At 40.3% G+C, this 16,382-nt stretch overlaps 2 protein-coding genes across 3 annotated transcripts in view; both read left to right on the top strand.

Annotated features, from left to right (window-relative positions):
- Positions 1-16,382, top strand: part of LOC112069269 (butyrophilin subfamily 1 member A1-like) — a 65,549-nt gene that overhangs the window by 10,543 nt on the left and 38,624 nt on the right. The window lies entirely within an intron of this gene.
- Positions 4,450-16,246, top strand: LOC139024075 (putative selection and upkeep of intraepithelial T-cells protein 1 homolog). Its single transcript, XM_070438475.1, has 7 exons — positions 4,450-4,591; positions 7,610-7,846; positions 8,063-8,218; positions 12,243-12,371; positions 15,819-15,914; positions 16,037-16,084; positions 16,194-16,246. The coding sequence occupies exons 1-7, from the start codon at positions 4,450-4,452 to the stop codon at positions 16,244-16,246; spliced, it is 861 nt and encodes a 286-aa protein (XP_070294576.1).

Here is a 16,382-nt window from a genome sequence, read left to right as displayed (position 1 = left end):
TCACGTAACGAACGCAATACCACACACAGACTGGGGGAACAGAGGATAATAAACACGTAGAGTAAAGAGGGGATGTAAACCAGGTGTGCGGGAAAAACAAGACAAAACAAATGGAAAATGAAGGTGGAGCGGCGATGGCTAGAAGACCGGTGACGTCGACCGCCGAACGCCGCCCGAACAAAGAGAGGGACCGATACCCCATAATGACAAAGTGAAAACAAGTTTAGACATTTTTGCACATTATTACAAATAAAAAACAAACATTATTTATATAAGTATTCAGACCTGTTGTTATATGACTCGAAATTGAGCTCAGGTGCATCCTGTTTACATTGATCATCCTTGGATGTTTATTCAACTTGATTGAGTCCACCTGTGGTAAATGCAATTGATTGGACATGATTTGGAAAAAAGCACACACCTGTCTATATTCGGTCCCACAGTTGACAGTGCATGTCAGAGCAAAAAACCAAGCCATGGAGAGGAATTGTCGATAGAGCTCAGAAACAGGATTGTGTAGAGGCACAGATCTGGGGAAGAGTACAAAAACTTTTTCTGCAGCATTGAGAGTCCCAAAAACACAGTGGCCTCCATCATTCTAAATGGAAGAAGTTTTGGAACCACCAAGACTCTTCCTAGAGCTGGCCGCCTGCCAACCTGCAAGCATTCAGGGTGGTGACCAAGAACCTGATTGTCACTCTGACAGCGCTTCAGAGTTTCTCTGTGGAGAAGGGAGAACCTTCCAGAAAGACCACCATCTCTGCAGCATTCCACCAATCAGCCTTTATGGTAGAGTGGCCGGACGGAAGACACCCCTCAGTAAAAAGCGCATGACAGCCCGCTTGGAGTTTGCCAAATGGCACCAAAAGAACTCTGACCATGAGAATCAAGCATTCTTGGCAGAATCCCTCTGTTCAGTGTCTGTAATCTTTTGCCCATCTTAATATTTATTTTTATTGGTCTGTCTGAGATATTGTTTTTTCCGTTGCAACTCTGCCTCGAAGGCCAGCATCCAGGATTCGCCTCTTCACAGTTGAGGTGAGACTGGTGTTTTGCGGGTACTATTTAATGAAGCTGCTAGTTGAGGACTTGTGAGGCGTCTGTTTCTCAAACTATACACTCTAATGTACATGTCCTCTTGCTCAGTTGTGCACCAGGGCCTCCCACTCCTCTTTCTATTCTAGTTAGATCCAGTTTGCGCTGTTCTGTGAAGGGAGTAGTACACAGAGTTGTACGAGTTTTCAGTATCTTGGCAATTTATCGCAATGAATAGCCTTCATTTCTCAGAACAAGAATAGACGGATGAGTGTTCAGAAAGAAAGTGCTTTTTTTTTCTCTGGCCATTTGAGTCTGTAATCGAAACCTACAAATGCTGATGCTCCAGATACGGAACTAGTCTAAAGATGGCCATTTTTTTTTTTTTTTTTTACAGTTTTCAGCTGTGCTAACATAATTGCAAAAGGGTTTTCTAATGATCAATTAGCCTTTTAAAAATGATACAACTAGGATTAGCTAACACAACGTGCCACTTGGAACACGAGGAGTTGCTGATAATGGGCCTCTACGCCTATGGTAGATCAGCCGATTCCAGCTACAATAGTAATTTACAGACATTAACAATGTCTACACTGTATTTATGATCAATTTGATGGTCATTTTAATGACAAAAAATTGCTTTCTTTCCAAAATAGGACATTTCTAAGCGACTCAAATGTTGAATGGTAGTTGTATATGGTGTGTGACGCTACAGGCTGGTTTTGCGCCGGGTATTGTTGTAACACGTGGTTTTGTTATTTGTACCTATTTGTGTAATTTGTGCGCTATCGCTTTTTTCCTTGGGCTGGAGTGTTGCGACGCAGTTGCGTCCGGCTGTTTTCCTCTGCCTGAATAAAGTGTGCCTGTTCACTCATCTCTGCTCTCCTGCACCTGACTTCCTTCGACGAGTTGCGCACACTCTGACAGATAAATCATTTCAATGGAGGATACATACAATGCCTAGTGAAAGTATTCACATTCTGCCGTCTTAAAATTTAATCTAAAAAGGAAATAAATATACAACCTACTCCATATTTTAAAAGTGAAAGAAAATCATATAAACATTGCTAAATTAATTTAAAAAACTCAAACCAATAACATGTTGTAATGCTCTGTATTTATTTTCTTAGTCAACTTTGTGTTCGTTGTGTCAATCAACCTGTTTTGTTGTGTTCTTGAACGTAGCCCTCTTTCATTGTGTTATTGAACGTAGCCCTGTCTTTCATTTTTGTTCATTGATTTCACCTGTGTTAGTTTCTCACCTGGTCTCAACAGCTCCTTATTTAGTTCAATTCATTCTGTTTGTGCCTTTGTGAGGTATTGCTCGTTTTGACTCTACTAAGCCTTTTCCTAGCTTGTTTCTGAGAACCAGTTATATCCTTCAGTCCTAGTTTTGATTCACCTGCCTGTTTGCCTACCTGTGCATGACCATTGCCTGCCTGTGACCACGTTTCCTGCTTCTGCAAAGGTGAATAAACACCTGCTGCGCTCTGCATGTGAATCTACACCTTTTTATCCCTGAGTATTCATTACACACGTCTTGATTGTAAATGTCTTCATACATACTTGGTGGAAGCACCTTTGATAGCCATCACAGCTGTGAATCATTTAGAATAAAATTCTACTTCGCACAACTGTTAGGGCAACACATATCTATTGTTTATCTCAAAATTGCTAGAGCTCTGTAAATTTAGTTGGGAGTCATTGATGGACAGCAATATTTAAACAGATTTTAAGCAAATTTAAGTCAGGACTGAGACTAGACCACTGAGGAACACTCAACACCTCTTGGAAAGTCACTATGTTCTGTCTTTGGCATTAACATTTGTGTAATTGTCCCGCTGAATAATACAACTTTCCCAGGGTCAGGTTTTCACTGTTTACATGGACTTTGGAGTGGATTTTGTAACACAGGCTTCCTTTTCACTGTGTTATACAGGCCAGTAATGTGGAGTAAATGGTGGCAGCATCATGTTATGGCTATGCTTGTCACCGGCAGGGACTGGAGATTTTGTTAGTCCTGACTTAATGCTGGACAATATGAGACAAAGTTTGAATATTGCTGTCATCAATAATTCCCAACCAAATTGACTGAGGTTGAGCATTACATTTGACGTTTTAGTAGACGCTCTTATCCAGAGCGACTTACAGGAGAAATTAGGGTTTAAGCACCTTGCTGAAGTGCACATCGACAGATTTTTTACCTAGTCAGCGTAGGATTCGAACCAGCAACCTTTCGGGTTACTGGCCCAATGTGCCAATTTTGACAAAAACATTGGATAAACTGTATGTTGCCCTAAGAGTTGTGCAAGGTTAGTAACATCTTATTCAACATGATTCACAGCTGTAATGGCTGCCTAAAGTGCTTCCACCAAGTATTAACTCTGGGTGTCAATACATTTTCATTTTTCATTAATTAGGAACATCTTCTATAACTTTTCTTCACTTTGAAAATGTGGAGTAGGTTGTGTAGATGGGTAGGAAAACATCTAAACCAATCCCTTTTTACATTGAATTTTAAGGCAGAATAATGTGAAGACTGCAAGGGGTGTGTAGACTTTCACTAGCGACTGTATATTTCAACAAAGGCTCCCATTGTGTACGTTTTTAAAGCAGTAATAATAGCAGTTATAAGATAAGACTTATCCAACAGCCCAAGGTCCAAAGCACAGCATAACACAGTCTAATTAATCAAGGGTTCCTACACATTGGTTGTATTACCTACTGGTTTTAGCTTTGAGACACAATGTGGAATTGAACGAATAGACCAGGGTCACATTAAGGGATGTGCAACATACTGAATATTGCACCCTGTGTTTAATGGCGCAATAGATTAAACTTCTAATACCTGCAGTCATGATGATATTGTCATCACAGTGATGTTCTGATCTTTACGACAGTGTGGCTGAGTTTGATACTGGCAGCTCTCACAGTCCTCATGGCAGCTCAAAGTCCTGGTGAGCATATCAACTGTTTGCTAGTTGCAACAGCTCCTACACTTTTCCTCTTCATAATCCATAAGCATATGTATGCCTTATGAGCAATACATAATGAATTACAATGCACCACACAGGTAGTAATAACTGCTCATCAACATCTATAACCATAGTCATAGAGGATTCAGATCAGGCTTTATAAAGCCTTGTGAATCAATGTGTTATAATGCCCAATTTAAATGCATTATTTGCACTTCCTCTTACAAGCACTACATCTCCCTCCTACCCCAGCGGTATTCACCTTGTGGGTCCCTCATGTTCCGTTCTTTACCCGGTGGAACTGCTCTATCTCTATCCTCTCTTTAATGCTGAGAGATTGGAGGTGCACTGGTACTGGTCCGGTGACTTCAACTGACCTGCCAAGTTGTACAAAGATCACACAATCCAGGAGGGCCCTGTGAACCCTCAGTACAGGGGCATGGTGTCTCTAACTGGGGGGCTGGAGAGGGGGAACGTGTCCCTGACACTGGAGAAGGTCACACTGGAAGACAGGAAGTATTTGTGCCGTGTCAGTAATTCACAGTGGTATGAAAAGGCCAGTGTCTTCCTCACAGTAAATGGTAAGTGACTGAAGACTGCACTATGCTTGTGTAGACAATGTGGAATGGGTAGCTACAGTGCCATCAGAAAGTATTCACACCCCTTGACTTTTGGCACATTTTGTTGTATTATAGCCTGAATTTTAAATGGTTTAAATGTAGATGTTGTGTCAATGATCTACACACAATAACTCATAATGCCAAAGTGGAATTATTTTTTTAGAAATGTTTACAAATAAAATAAAAAGGAAAAGACCAAATGTCTTGAGTCAAAAAATATTTTTTGTCATGGCAAGCCTAAATAAGTTCAGGAGTAAAAATGTGTTTAACAAGTTACATAATAAGTTGCAAGGACTCACTCTGTGTGCAATAATAGTGTTTAAAAGGTTTTTTAAATCACTACACCATCTCTGTACCCCACACATACAATTATATGTATGGTCCTTTAGTCAAGCAGTGAATTTCAAGCACAGATTCAAGCACAAAGAACAGGAAGGTTTTCCAATGGTTCGCAAAGAAGGGCAACCTTTGAGCATTGTGCAATTATTATTATTTTGATTTTTTACAGTGTTTAATGGCTGTGATAGGAGATAACTGAGGATGGATCAACAACATTGTAGATGATCCAGAATAATAACACAAATGACAGGGTGAAAAGGAAGCCTGTACATAATACACACATTTTAAACATACATCTTGTTTGCAATAAGGCACTAAATTAATACTTCAAAACAAAAAATGTGGTTAAGAAATTAAATCTTTGTCCTGAATAGAAAGTGTTTTGGGGAAATCCCCACAACACTGAGATCCACTCTTCATATTTTCAAGCATGGTGGTGGATGCGTCATGTTAGGGGTATGCTTGTCATTTTTTTGGATAAAAATAAACGGAATAGAGCTAAGCATTGTCCTTTGTAGAATGCCCTTCTAGCCAATCAGAAATGAGTATTCAACGATGCTGCTTTCTTATCTCCTAGGTATAGTACAGACACTTCAAAACCTTATGATAAATGTTTTTTGACTGTCTGTTTTGCCATTTATTAATGTGTTATTCAATGCATTTCTATGGAAGCAGGTAGCCTAGCTTGTAAGAGCGTTGAGCCAGTTACCGAAACATCGCTGGTTCGAATCCCCGAGCTGACAAGGTGAAAAATCTGCCGATATGTCCTTGAGAAAGGCACTGAAACCTAATTGCTCCTGTAAATCGCTCTGGATTAGAGTGTCTGCTAAATGACTAAAATGTCAAATGCATATGGGCTATAGTAGTAAATGCCAAATCCAGGGGGTCTTAATGTTCAAATCAAAAGAGCAAAATAATCCATGGTATGCCCATCATTTGCCAGGTCGTAGTTGCAAATGAGAACTTGCCTACCTGGTAAAATAAAGGTGAAATATATATTTTTTTAAATCTCCATGMTATGACCATGTTAGATCTCAGATATCAAATTGTGAACCCGAGACCCACATTTATCACATAAAATGTATATGCCATATCTCACAATTGATTTGACTTCCCGAATGTAGAATTATCACTGTGACAGAACGTTTATTTTTTTTGGTAGATTTGTGTCATTCCATAAAGTTCTATATAGCGCTGCAGTGAGTGGGGGACTGTATAACCCTGTGACATAGCGTTCGCTCTAGCTCTACCTTGCTCTCCCTAAGTGAGAGAGGCCTGCACTTTGACACAGTCCAACAACAAGTTCGAGGGGTTTATGAACTTAGACACATTTTCTGAATTTGCCGTTTTTCCCATTATAAAACTTAATGTCGGTGTTTCCTTTATTTTTGTAATTACCTGTATCTCCTAACTTGGCTCTTTTACTATAGCGATGCTTTGATGACTTGTGATTGGCCGGCAACAACAGCAAGCTTCACGCACCACTTTCGTGAAAAGCAAGAGCAGCAGCATCAATTGTACAATTTTCACTTTGACATACTCTAAGGAAGGAGTGGACAGACTCCCTATTTTTCTCGCTGGTCTATTAACACTTGTCTACAAGGTATAAGAATAATTATTTGAATGATTATTTAAATATACTATGATATTCAGATTCAGCCATTAATCTACTTGATTACCAGAAGATCCTGTCCATTTTTAACCGCATAATAACAGGAAATGAAGGTGGAGGGACCATGCAATCAGGTACACAAGCATTTAATAATGCTGTGTGATTACCACCCTTCCTMTTATTGTTGAATAAMGGTGTTCTTATTTGTCTCCCTSCACTTACAGAAAATCACATGATTTCACYTGAAATTTCACATGTAAAATCATGTGAAAACTTGTTTTTGGATCACTTGTGTAGTTTCATGTTATCACATACTGCTTTACATGGTATCACATTAACTTCACATCAGTCAGCTTCTATTATAATGGTTTTCTACAGTGTATGTTCTATGTAGAATCAGTGAGTCCAATGTTRATTGCTATATTGCCAGGTCGCAGTTGTAAATGAGAACTTGTTCTCAACTGGCCTAACTGGTTTAATAAAGGAGAAGTAAAAAAAGATTGACCAACCTTTTTTATGACTTGGCATGATAACGTAAACAAAATAGTACAGCTAGACTATGTCTGAAAGTAAAAAATTCAGCCTCTCAATCATTATTCATTAGTCTCTGTAGCTGATCATTTGCTAGATCAGGGATGTGAACTTCATAGGACTGTTTGATTTATTAATCCATTTAGCTGGGTAATGTAACAGTGTTGTCCTCTTTCTTCAACACAGGGGTATTGCTCAGGGTGCTGATACTGTCTGCTTTCACCGTTACCATCACAGCTCAAAAACCTGGTGAGAATGTTTACTCTGTTAATTACATTAGTTTCCAGTTACCCACTAAAACAATCTCTTGGTTATTTAAGACCTAACAGGACTTGAATGAGTATTCTTCATCATACGTTCTTATTTCTTTCCCCCTATACCCAGCCCCAGAGGTCTTCACCTTGACGGTTCCTAATGGTCCCATTTTGACCCGGTTGAACGCCTCTGTCACTCTACCTTGTGAACTCTCACCTATCTTCAATGTTGAGCCATTGGAGGTGCGCTGGTACCGGTCCGAGAACTCCAACAGACCTGCCTTGTTGTACAAAGATCACAAGATCCAGGAGGGCCCTGTGGACCCCCGGTACAGGGGCAGGGTGTCTCTAACTGGGGGGATAGAGGGAATGTGTCCCTGACACTGGAGAGGGTCACACTGGAAGACAGGGGAGAGTATGTGTGCCATGTCAGCAATGAAAGGTGGTATGAAAAGGCCCATGTGTATCTCTCAATGAATGGTAAGAGGCTTATGGCTGAAACGGTTTAAACCTGATTTTACATCTGCAATACTGCACCAAACTCTACATAAAATATAGAATACTCACAATAAGGTGGCACTTACTTTTACAACTTCAAAGTAATCCATAGGAAAATGTGATACAATCGTTTCTCACAATTGTTGTTTAGACTACATCATTGTAGTTTCCCTCCACACTCCCTTATCTCTCTATCAGTGACAGGCAGCGCACCAGTTCTCTCTGTGACCAGTGGAGGAGGAGGTCAGATGAACGTTACCTGTTCATCAGAGGGCTGGTCACCACAACCTAAACTCACCTGGAGAAACAAAGAGGAGGCCGAGATAAAAAATGAACAAGTACTCTTCACCTCAGGTAATTACATAGACAGTAATAGATCATCACCCCAGTTAAAACAATGGCCAAAGATGTAGGCCTAACATCCGTTTCCCAAAACACCACGCAGGGAGAACGTTCTCTAAGTGTGTCATTGGAGTGTCGATAATGATAGGGTTGAAAGAAAGGCAACGCTGCTCCCAGATCAGTTTTCTCTATTCAAATTCTTACCTTAACATTAGAATGAACACAGACGACTGATATTGAGGAGGAATATTCTAATGCCTTAGTCTATAATACAGTGAGCTCCAAAGTATTGGGACAGTGACATTTTTATTTATTTTCGCTCTACTCCAGCACTTTGGAATTGAACACAATGATTATGAGGTTAAAGTGTAAACAGCCTCAGATTACTGCTGACAATATTCATCCATATCGGGTGAACCGTTTAGAAATTCCAGCACTTTTTGTACATAGTCTACCCCATTTTAGGGGACCAAATGTTTTGGGATAAATTCACTGAAAGTATTCAGACCCCTTTCCGTTTTTCCACATTTTGTTACGTCACAGCCTTATTCTAAAATTGATGACATTTTTTGCCTAATCAGTCTACACACAATACCCCTTAATGGCAAAGCGAAAACAGGTTTTTAGATTTTTTTTAAAATGTATTAAAAAAACACAAAAAAACAGATACCTTATTTACATAAGTATTCAGACCCTTTGGTATGAGACTCGAAATTGAGCTCCGGTGCATCCTGTTTACATTGATCGTCATTGAGATGTTTCTACAACTTGATTGGAGTCCACCTGTGGTAAATTCAATTTATTGGACATGATTTGGAAAGGCACACACCTGTCTATATAAGGTCCCACAGTTGAAAGTGCTTCTCAGAGCAAAAAACATTCCATTTGGTCGAAGGTATTGTCCGTCGAGCTCCATGAAAGGATTGTGTCGAGGCACAGATCTGGGGAAGGGTACCAAAAAATGTCAACAGCATTGAAGGACTCCAAGAACAAAAGTTTGGAACCACCAAGACTCTTCCTAGAGCTGAGCAATCGGGGCAGAAGGGGCTTGGTCAGAAATGTGACCAAGAACCCAATGGTCACTCTGAAAGAGCTCCAGAGTTCCTCTGTGGGGATGGGAGAACCTTCCAGAAGGACAACCATCTCTGTAGCACTCCACCAATCAGGCCTTTATGGTAGAGTGGCCAGATGGAAGCCACTCGTCAGTAAAAGGCACATGACAGCCCGCTTGGAGTTTGCCAAATGGCACCTAAAGACTCTCAGACCATGATATACAAGATTCTCTGGTCTGATGAAACCAAGATTGAACTCTTTGGCCTGAATGCCAAGGATCACGTCTGGAGGAAACCTGGCAACATCCATACAGTGAAGCGTGGTGGTGGCAGCATCATGCTGTGGGGATGTTTGTCAGGGGCAGGGAGACTAGTCAGGGTTGAGGGAAAGATGAACGGAGCATAGTATAGAGATATCCTTGATGAAAACCTGCTCTAGATCGCTCAGGACCTCAAACTGTGGGCGAAGGTTCACATTCCAACAGGATAATGACCTTAAGCACACAGCCAAGACAATGCAGGAGTGGATTCGGGACAAGTCTCTGAATGCCCTTGAGTGGCCCATCCAGAGCCCGGACTTGAACCTGATCGGACATCACTGGAGAGACCTGAAAATAGCTGTGCAGCGACGCTCCCCGTCCAACCTGACAGAGCTTGAGAGGATCTGCAGAGAATGGGAGAAACTCCCCAAATACAGGTGTGCCATGCTTGTAATGTCATACCCAAGTAGACTTGAGCCTGTAATCGCTGCCAAAGATGCTTCAACAAAGTGCTGAGTAAAGGGTCTGAATACTTAGGTAAATGTGATATTTCAGTTTTTGTAACGGTGTTCTTCATACGAAGAGGAGGAGTAGTGATTCGACCAAGGCGCAGCGTGAAAGTATGACATGATATTTATTTAAACAAAACCGAAAACACGACGAACACTTGAATAGAAACAAAATAACAAAACGAAAGTAGACTGACCTGAACGTAAGAACTTACATGTAACGAAGAACGCACGAACAGGGAAAACAGACTACACAAAATAACGAACTGACAAACAAACCGAGACAGTCCCGTGTGGCGCGACAAACACAGACACAGGAGACAACCACCCACAAACAAACAGTGTGAAAACACCTACCTTAATATGACTCTCAATCAGAGGAAAATGAAAAACACCTGCCTCTAATTGAGAGCCACATCAGGTACCCAAAAACCAACATAGAAACAGAAAACATAGACTGCCCACCCAAACTCACGTCCTGACCAACTAACACATACAAAACTAACAGAAAACAGGTCAGGAACGTGACAGTTTTAATGTTTACCTTGTCTAATAACCTGTTTTTGCTTTTTCATAATGGAGTATTGTGTGTAGATTGAATAACGTTGTAACGTAACAAAATGTGGAAAAAGTCAAGGGGTCTGAATTCTTTCCGAATGCACTGTATTTCCTCAATTATAATATTTATTTATTTATTTTTCTGCTGCCTCTTGGGCCGCCAACGGGCCTGAGCCCCGGGGCTTCATCCCCGGTAAGCCCCAACATTTATCCGGCCCTGGTTTTCTGATCAACGCCCCTAGCTTTTTTAAAGGTGTCTGTGACCAACAGATGCATATCTGTATTCCCAGTCATGTGAAATGCATAGATTATGGCCATATTTATTTATTTCAACTGACTGATATCCTTATATGACCTGTTGCATGTTGCGTTTATATTTTTGTTCAGTACACATTAAAAATCACAAGTTTGATGCAATCATTGCATGCTATTAATATGGGAGCAAATACTTCTTACTACTTAAAAAAAAAAACGTTTTACTACTTTATTACACATATAAGCCAATTTCCCCTAAAATGGGGTGGCATTATACCATAAGTGCTGTAATTTCTAAACGCTTCACCCAATATGGATGCCAATACCCTCAAATTAAAGCTGGCAGTCTGCACTTCAACCTCATATTCATTGTATCATTTTGCCCTGTTAGTAAAGGGCCAAAACAACAACAAAAATGTCCAATACTTTTGGAGCTCACTGAATAATAATAATGTTGTTACACAAAATGAAATATATTGACGTAAAAAGGACTTTAGCCTGCAATACCAAAATATTACTCAATTGATTGAATATGCAATACGAATCTAGGACTATGCAGCCTATGCCTATTTACTTTACAATGCAGAGATCTCGGTTTTCTTTTTTTTTTTTAAGTATCCTTCACTTGTTTGTAACAATTGCAAAGATATTGTAAACTTAGTATTTGAAATTCGTGGGAGGGCAAAACATAATCTAAAAACAAATGTACCTGTTCTTCGTGTGGTCTGAGTCAGTTGTTAACTTACGATTGTTTTCAATTGCAACTTAATTAAGTAACGATGGTTTTAGGAAACAGCTCAGAGATATAACGATGCTTGTACAATGGTTTTAACGATGAACTTAGCCTCAACACTAGAACCGACATAGCGTCCCCTGCCATTTGATTTTGTAATAAAAATACATCTACCATTTTGAAAGCAAGTTTATCCCCCTAAATAGTTATATTTTACATTGCTCGGTTGTCAGAATTTTAAAATCACAAACAGAAAAGTTTATAGAACCTGTTTACTTTTTCACACCGATTCCTAACTTAAGGAGCCAAGACCATTGTGCTTTTTTGGTCTTTTAGCCTACAGGGAGATGAGACATTTTGCCAACATCTAGTTAGGCATAAAAAACACTTCCGTTTTTTCCGATCACAAGTAACTGTCAATTTAAGGCTACATTTACGAACACAGCCAGGTTGTCACGCCCCTAATAACACAGTATATGAATCTGATATGTAGGATGAAGAGGACACCCGACAGCACGTTCTCTAGCGAGAACTTAGAGGCTGATAACCTCTGTAATTCTAGTCTTAAGAAACCAGGCACTGTGCAATTTTAATGATTCAAAAAAATGTATCTATGAGTGAATCTCTCATAATAAATGGTTGTGTATCACTCCCTTCTCTCTGTAACAGATTCTCAGGGATTGTTGAGTGTCAGTAGTTGGCTGCTGTACCCTCCCTCAGACTCAGATTGGCTCTCCTGTACAATCTCTCTGTCTGAGGAAGAGAAGAGAGAGAGTAGAGTCCTTCCTCACAAACCTGGTAAGTGTGTCTTCTACACAAACAGCATATCAAATCAAATGTATTCATCACACACAGTTTACAGCAGGTATAAAAGGTGCAGTGAAATGCTTATGTGCTAGCTCCCTCAATGCAGTACATTAATCAATATTGAAATAACAATGAAAAGAGTAGAGTCAAATATCCACATACAGTGCCTGTAGAAAGACCACACCCCCTTGGACCTCTTCACATTTTACAAAGTGGGATTAGAATGGATTTAATTGCCTTTTGTCAATGATCGACACAAAATACTTGAATATCAAAGTGGAAGAAAAATGCAATAATTTTTTTCAGCGATTAATGAAAAATGAAACACTAATATACAGTAACTTTATTAGATAAGTCTTCACCCCCCTGAGTCAATACATGTTAGAAACACCACAAATCAAATTTTATTGGTCACATACACATGGTTAGCAGATGTTATTGCGGGTGTAGTGAAATTCTTGTGCTTCTAGTTCCAACAGTGCAGCAATATCTAACAAGTAATCTAACAATTCCACAACAACTACCTAATACTCACAAATGTAAGTAAAGGAATGGAATAAGAATATATACACTACCGTTCAAAAGTTGTGTCACTTAGAAATGTCCTTGTTTTTGAAAGAAAAGCCCACATTTTTGTCCATTAAAATGGCATCAAATTGATCAGAAATACAGTGTAGACATTGTTAAATGTTGTAAATGACTGTTGTAGCTGGAAACGGCAGATTTTTTATGGAATATCTACAGAGGCCCATTATCAGCATCCATCACTCCTGTGTTCCAATGGCACGTTGTGTTAGCTAATCCAAGTGTAACGATGGCTCTGAGAGATGGGAAGCAAGTTCAGGGAGTGAGTGTTTTAATAAATATACATAACATAGTACAAAACAAGAAAACACGAACAACGCACAGACATGACACAGAACAGAAACAATAACGCCTGGGGAAGGAACCAAAGGGAGTGACATATATACGAAAGGTAATCAGGGAAGTGATGGAGTCCAGGTGAGTGATGACGTGCAGGTGCGCGTAACGATGGTGACAGGTGTGCACCATAACGAGCAGGCTGGTGACCTAGAAGCTGGAGAGGGAGCACACATGACACCAAGTTTATCATTTTAAAAGGCTAATTGATCATTAGATCAGAGTAGTTGAGTATCTGGAGCATCAGCATGTGGGTTTGATTACAGGCTCAACATGGCCAGAAACAAAGTCTATTTTCTGAAACTCATCAGTCTATTCTTGTTCTGAGAAATGAAAGCTATTCCATGCGAGAAATTGCCAAGAAACTGAAGATCTAGTACAATGCTGTGTACTACTCCCTTCACAGAACAGCGCAAACTGGCTCTAACCAGACMTGAAAGAGGAGTGGGAGGCCCCAGTTCACAACTGAGCAAGAGGACAAGTACATTTGAGTGTCTAGTTTGAGAAACAGACACCTCACAAGTCCTCAACTYGCAGATTAATTAAATAGTTCCTGCAAAACACCAGTCTCAACGTGAACAGTGCGASTCCTGGATGCTGGCCTTATAGGCAGAGTTCCTCTGTCCAATGTCTGTTCTTTTGCCAATCTTTTATTTTTATTGGCCAGTCTGAGATAGGGCTTTTTCTTTGCAACTAGTGATCCATTTATTAAAGTGGCTAATGATTTCAAATCTGTATGTAGGCAGCAGCCTCASTGTGTTAATGATGGCTGTTTAACAGTCTGATGGCCTTGAGATAGAAGCAATTTTTCAGTCTCTCTGTTCCAGCTTTGATGCACCTGTACTGACCTCACCTTCTGGTAGCGGGATGAACAGGCAGTGGCTCGGGTGGTTGTTGACCTTGATGATCTTTTTGGCCTTCCTGTGACATCTGGTGGGCAGGTATTTTGCCCCCTGTTGATGCGTTGTGCAGACTGCATCACCGTCTGGGGTGCCCTGCGGTTATGATCAGTGCAGTTGACGTACCAGGCGGTGATGCAGCCCGACAGGGTGCTCTCAATTGTGCATCTGTTAAAGTTTGTGGATTTTAGATGACAAGCCACATTTCTTCAGCCTCCTGAGGTTCAGCCTCTTCACCACACTGTCTATGTGGGTGGACCATTTCAGTTTGTCCGTGATATGTACGCCAAGGAACTTAAAACTTTCCACCTTCTCCACTTCTGTCCCATTGATGTGGATGGGGGGTACTCCCTCTGTTTTGTCGACATTGAGTGAGAGGTTGTTTTCCTGACACCACATTCTGAGTGCCCTCACCTCCTCCCTATAGGCTGTCTCGTCGTTGTTGGTAGTCAAGCCTACTACTGTTGTGTCAACTGCAAACTTGAAGATTGAGTTGGAGGCGTGCATGGCCACGCAGTCATGGGTGAACAGGGAGTACAGGAGGGGGCTGAGCACGCACCCTTGTGGGGCCCCAGTGTTGAGGATCAGCGAAGTGGAGATGTTGTTTCCTACCTCACCACCTGGGGGCGGCCTGTCAGGAAGTCCACGACCCAATTGCACAGGGCGGGGTTGAGACCCAGGGCCTCAAGCTTAATGATGAGCTTGGAGGGTACTATGGTGTTGAATGCTGAGCTGTAGTCAATGAACAGCATTCTCACATAGCTATTCGTCTTGTCCAGGTGGGATAGGGCCATGTGCAGTGTGATGGCGATTGCATCGTCTGTGGACCTATTGGGGCGGTACGCAAATTGAAGTGGGTCTAGGGATTTAGGCGTGTAATGTATTCCTTTGCCGTGTTTTTTTGCAGTATGACTTTAGTGCCTTGTTACATACATATGCAGGTTTGGGAATAATTTTTTATATTCTGTATATTTGTATTCTTCTTTTCACTCTGTCATTTAGATTATTGTGGAGTCACTACAATGTTGTTGATCTATCCTCAGTTTTCTTCCATCACAGCCATTGAACTCTGTTGCTGTTTTAAAATCACCATGGTGACATCCCTAAGGAGTGTTCTTCCTGTTCTGCAGCTCAGTTCAGAAGGATGACTGCATATTTAATGTGTCTGGGTGGTTTAATACATCATAATTATTATCTTGACCATGCAGATATATTCAATGTCTGATTTGTTATTGTTGCCCATCTAGCAATCACTGCCCTTCTTAACAAGGCTTTCGAAAAGCTCTCTGGCCTTTGTAGTTGAATCTGTTCCTGAAATTCAACACTTGACTGAGGGACCTTACAGATGTTGTATGTATGAAAAATCATGACACCCCTATTATTTCACACAGAGTGTATAATTTATTATGTGATTGTTTAAATAAAATGTTCCTTTTGAACTCATTTAGGCTTACTAAACAAAGGGGGTGAATACTTACGCATTGACAACCTTCTATAGGCACTGTATCCAAATATCCACTCACCTCCACAAAAACTGAATTGAACATGCTTAGGAAGCCTATCTGTGTTTTACGAGGATTTTACAAGAATTTGGTCCATGTTTAATATCTGTGTGCAGGTGCCTGGAAAGAAGCTTTCATCGTGACTTTGGTCCTGTCTCTGCTCCTTCTCTGTGCTCTGTCAACTGTGGTCTGCATTCTGCTCAAACATAGAGGTATAAAACACATTCTTGGTATTAACAGGAATATATGTCAATGATAATAACATTACTGTATAGAGATTTAACAAAGATTTTTCTTTGAAAACCTTTCAAAAGTCATCCTTGTTATCTTTCAGGGTCTTGCACGTTGTTTTCATCACAGAAAATTAAAAACCATAGAGATTGTAAATATGTGAATTCTCATCAGTGTGATGAAATTAGATGTGAAACATTGTAACATAAAACATGATTGATTTTATATTAACATGATTTTGATTGTGGCTTTGTTTTCAGATCAAAATAAGCTTGAACAGAGTAAATCAGGTAAGCTAACTGTTTCATACTGAACACATTTTTGTGGGAGATATTCTCATATGACTGGAACTCAAATTTCTAAGTCGAATATCTCAATTTTAGATTTGACTCTGCTCAACAATTTTATTCATATTTTTACACTGACTTGAATTTTCACTCAACAGAAAC

The sequence above is a fragment of the Salvelinus sp. IW2-2015 genome, unplaced genomic scaffold (assembly GCF_002910315.2).
Source record: "Salvelinus sp. IW2-2015 unplaced genomic scaffold, ASM291031v2 Un_scaffold959, whole genome shotgun sequence".
In the NCBI taxonomy this organism is placed as follows: Eukaryota; Metazoa; Chordata; class Actinopteri; order Salmoniformes; family Salmonidae; genus Salvelinus; species Salvelinus sp. IW2-2015.
The sequence above is the reverse complement of the archived record's forward strand: the minus strand, read 5'-3'. Positions and strand labels throughout refer to the sequence as shown.

Excerpts from the sequence above, each read along its gene's own strand:
- LOC139024075 (XM_070438475.1), top strand. The coding sequence starts at position 4,450 with ATGGTGTCTCTAACTGGGGGGCTGGAGAGGGGGAACGTGTCCCTGACA. Across the intron at positions 4,592-7,609 it reads TGTCTTCCTCACAGTAAATG|GTGCGCTGGTACCGGTCCGA; the intron begins GTAAGTGACTGA and ends GAGCCATTGGAG. Across the intron at positions 16,085-16,193 it reads AATTAAAAACCATAGAGATT|ATCAAAATAAGCTTGAACAG; the intron begins GTAAATATGTGA and ends CTTTGTTTTCAG.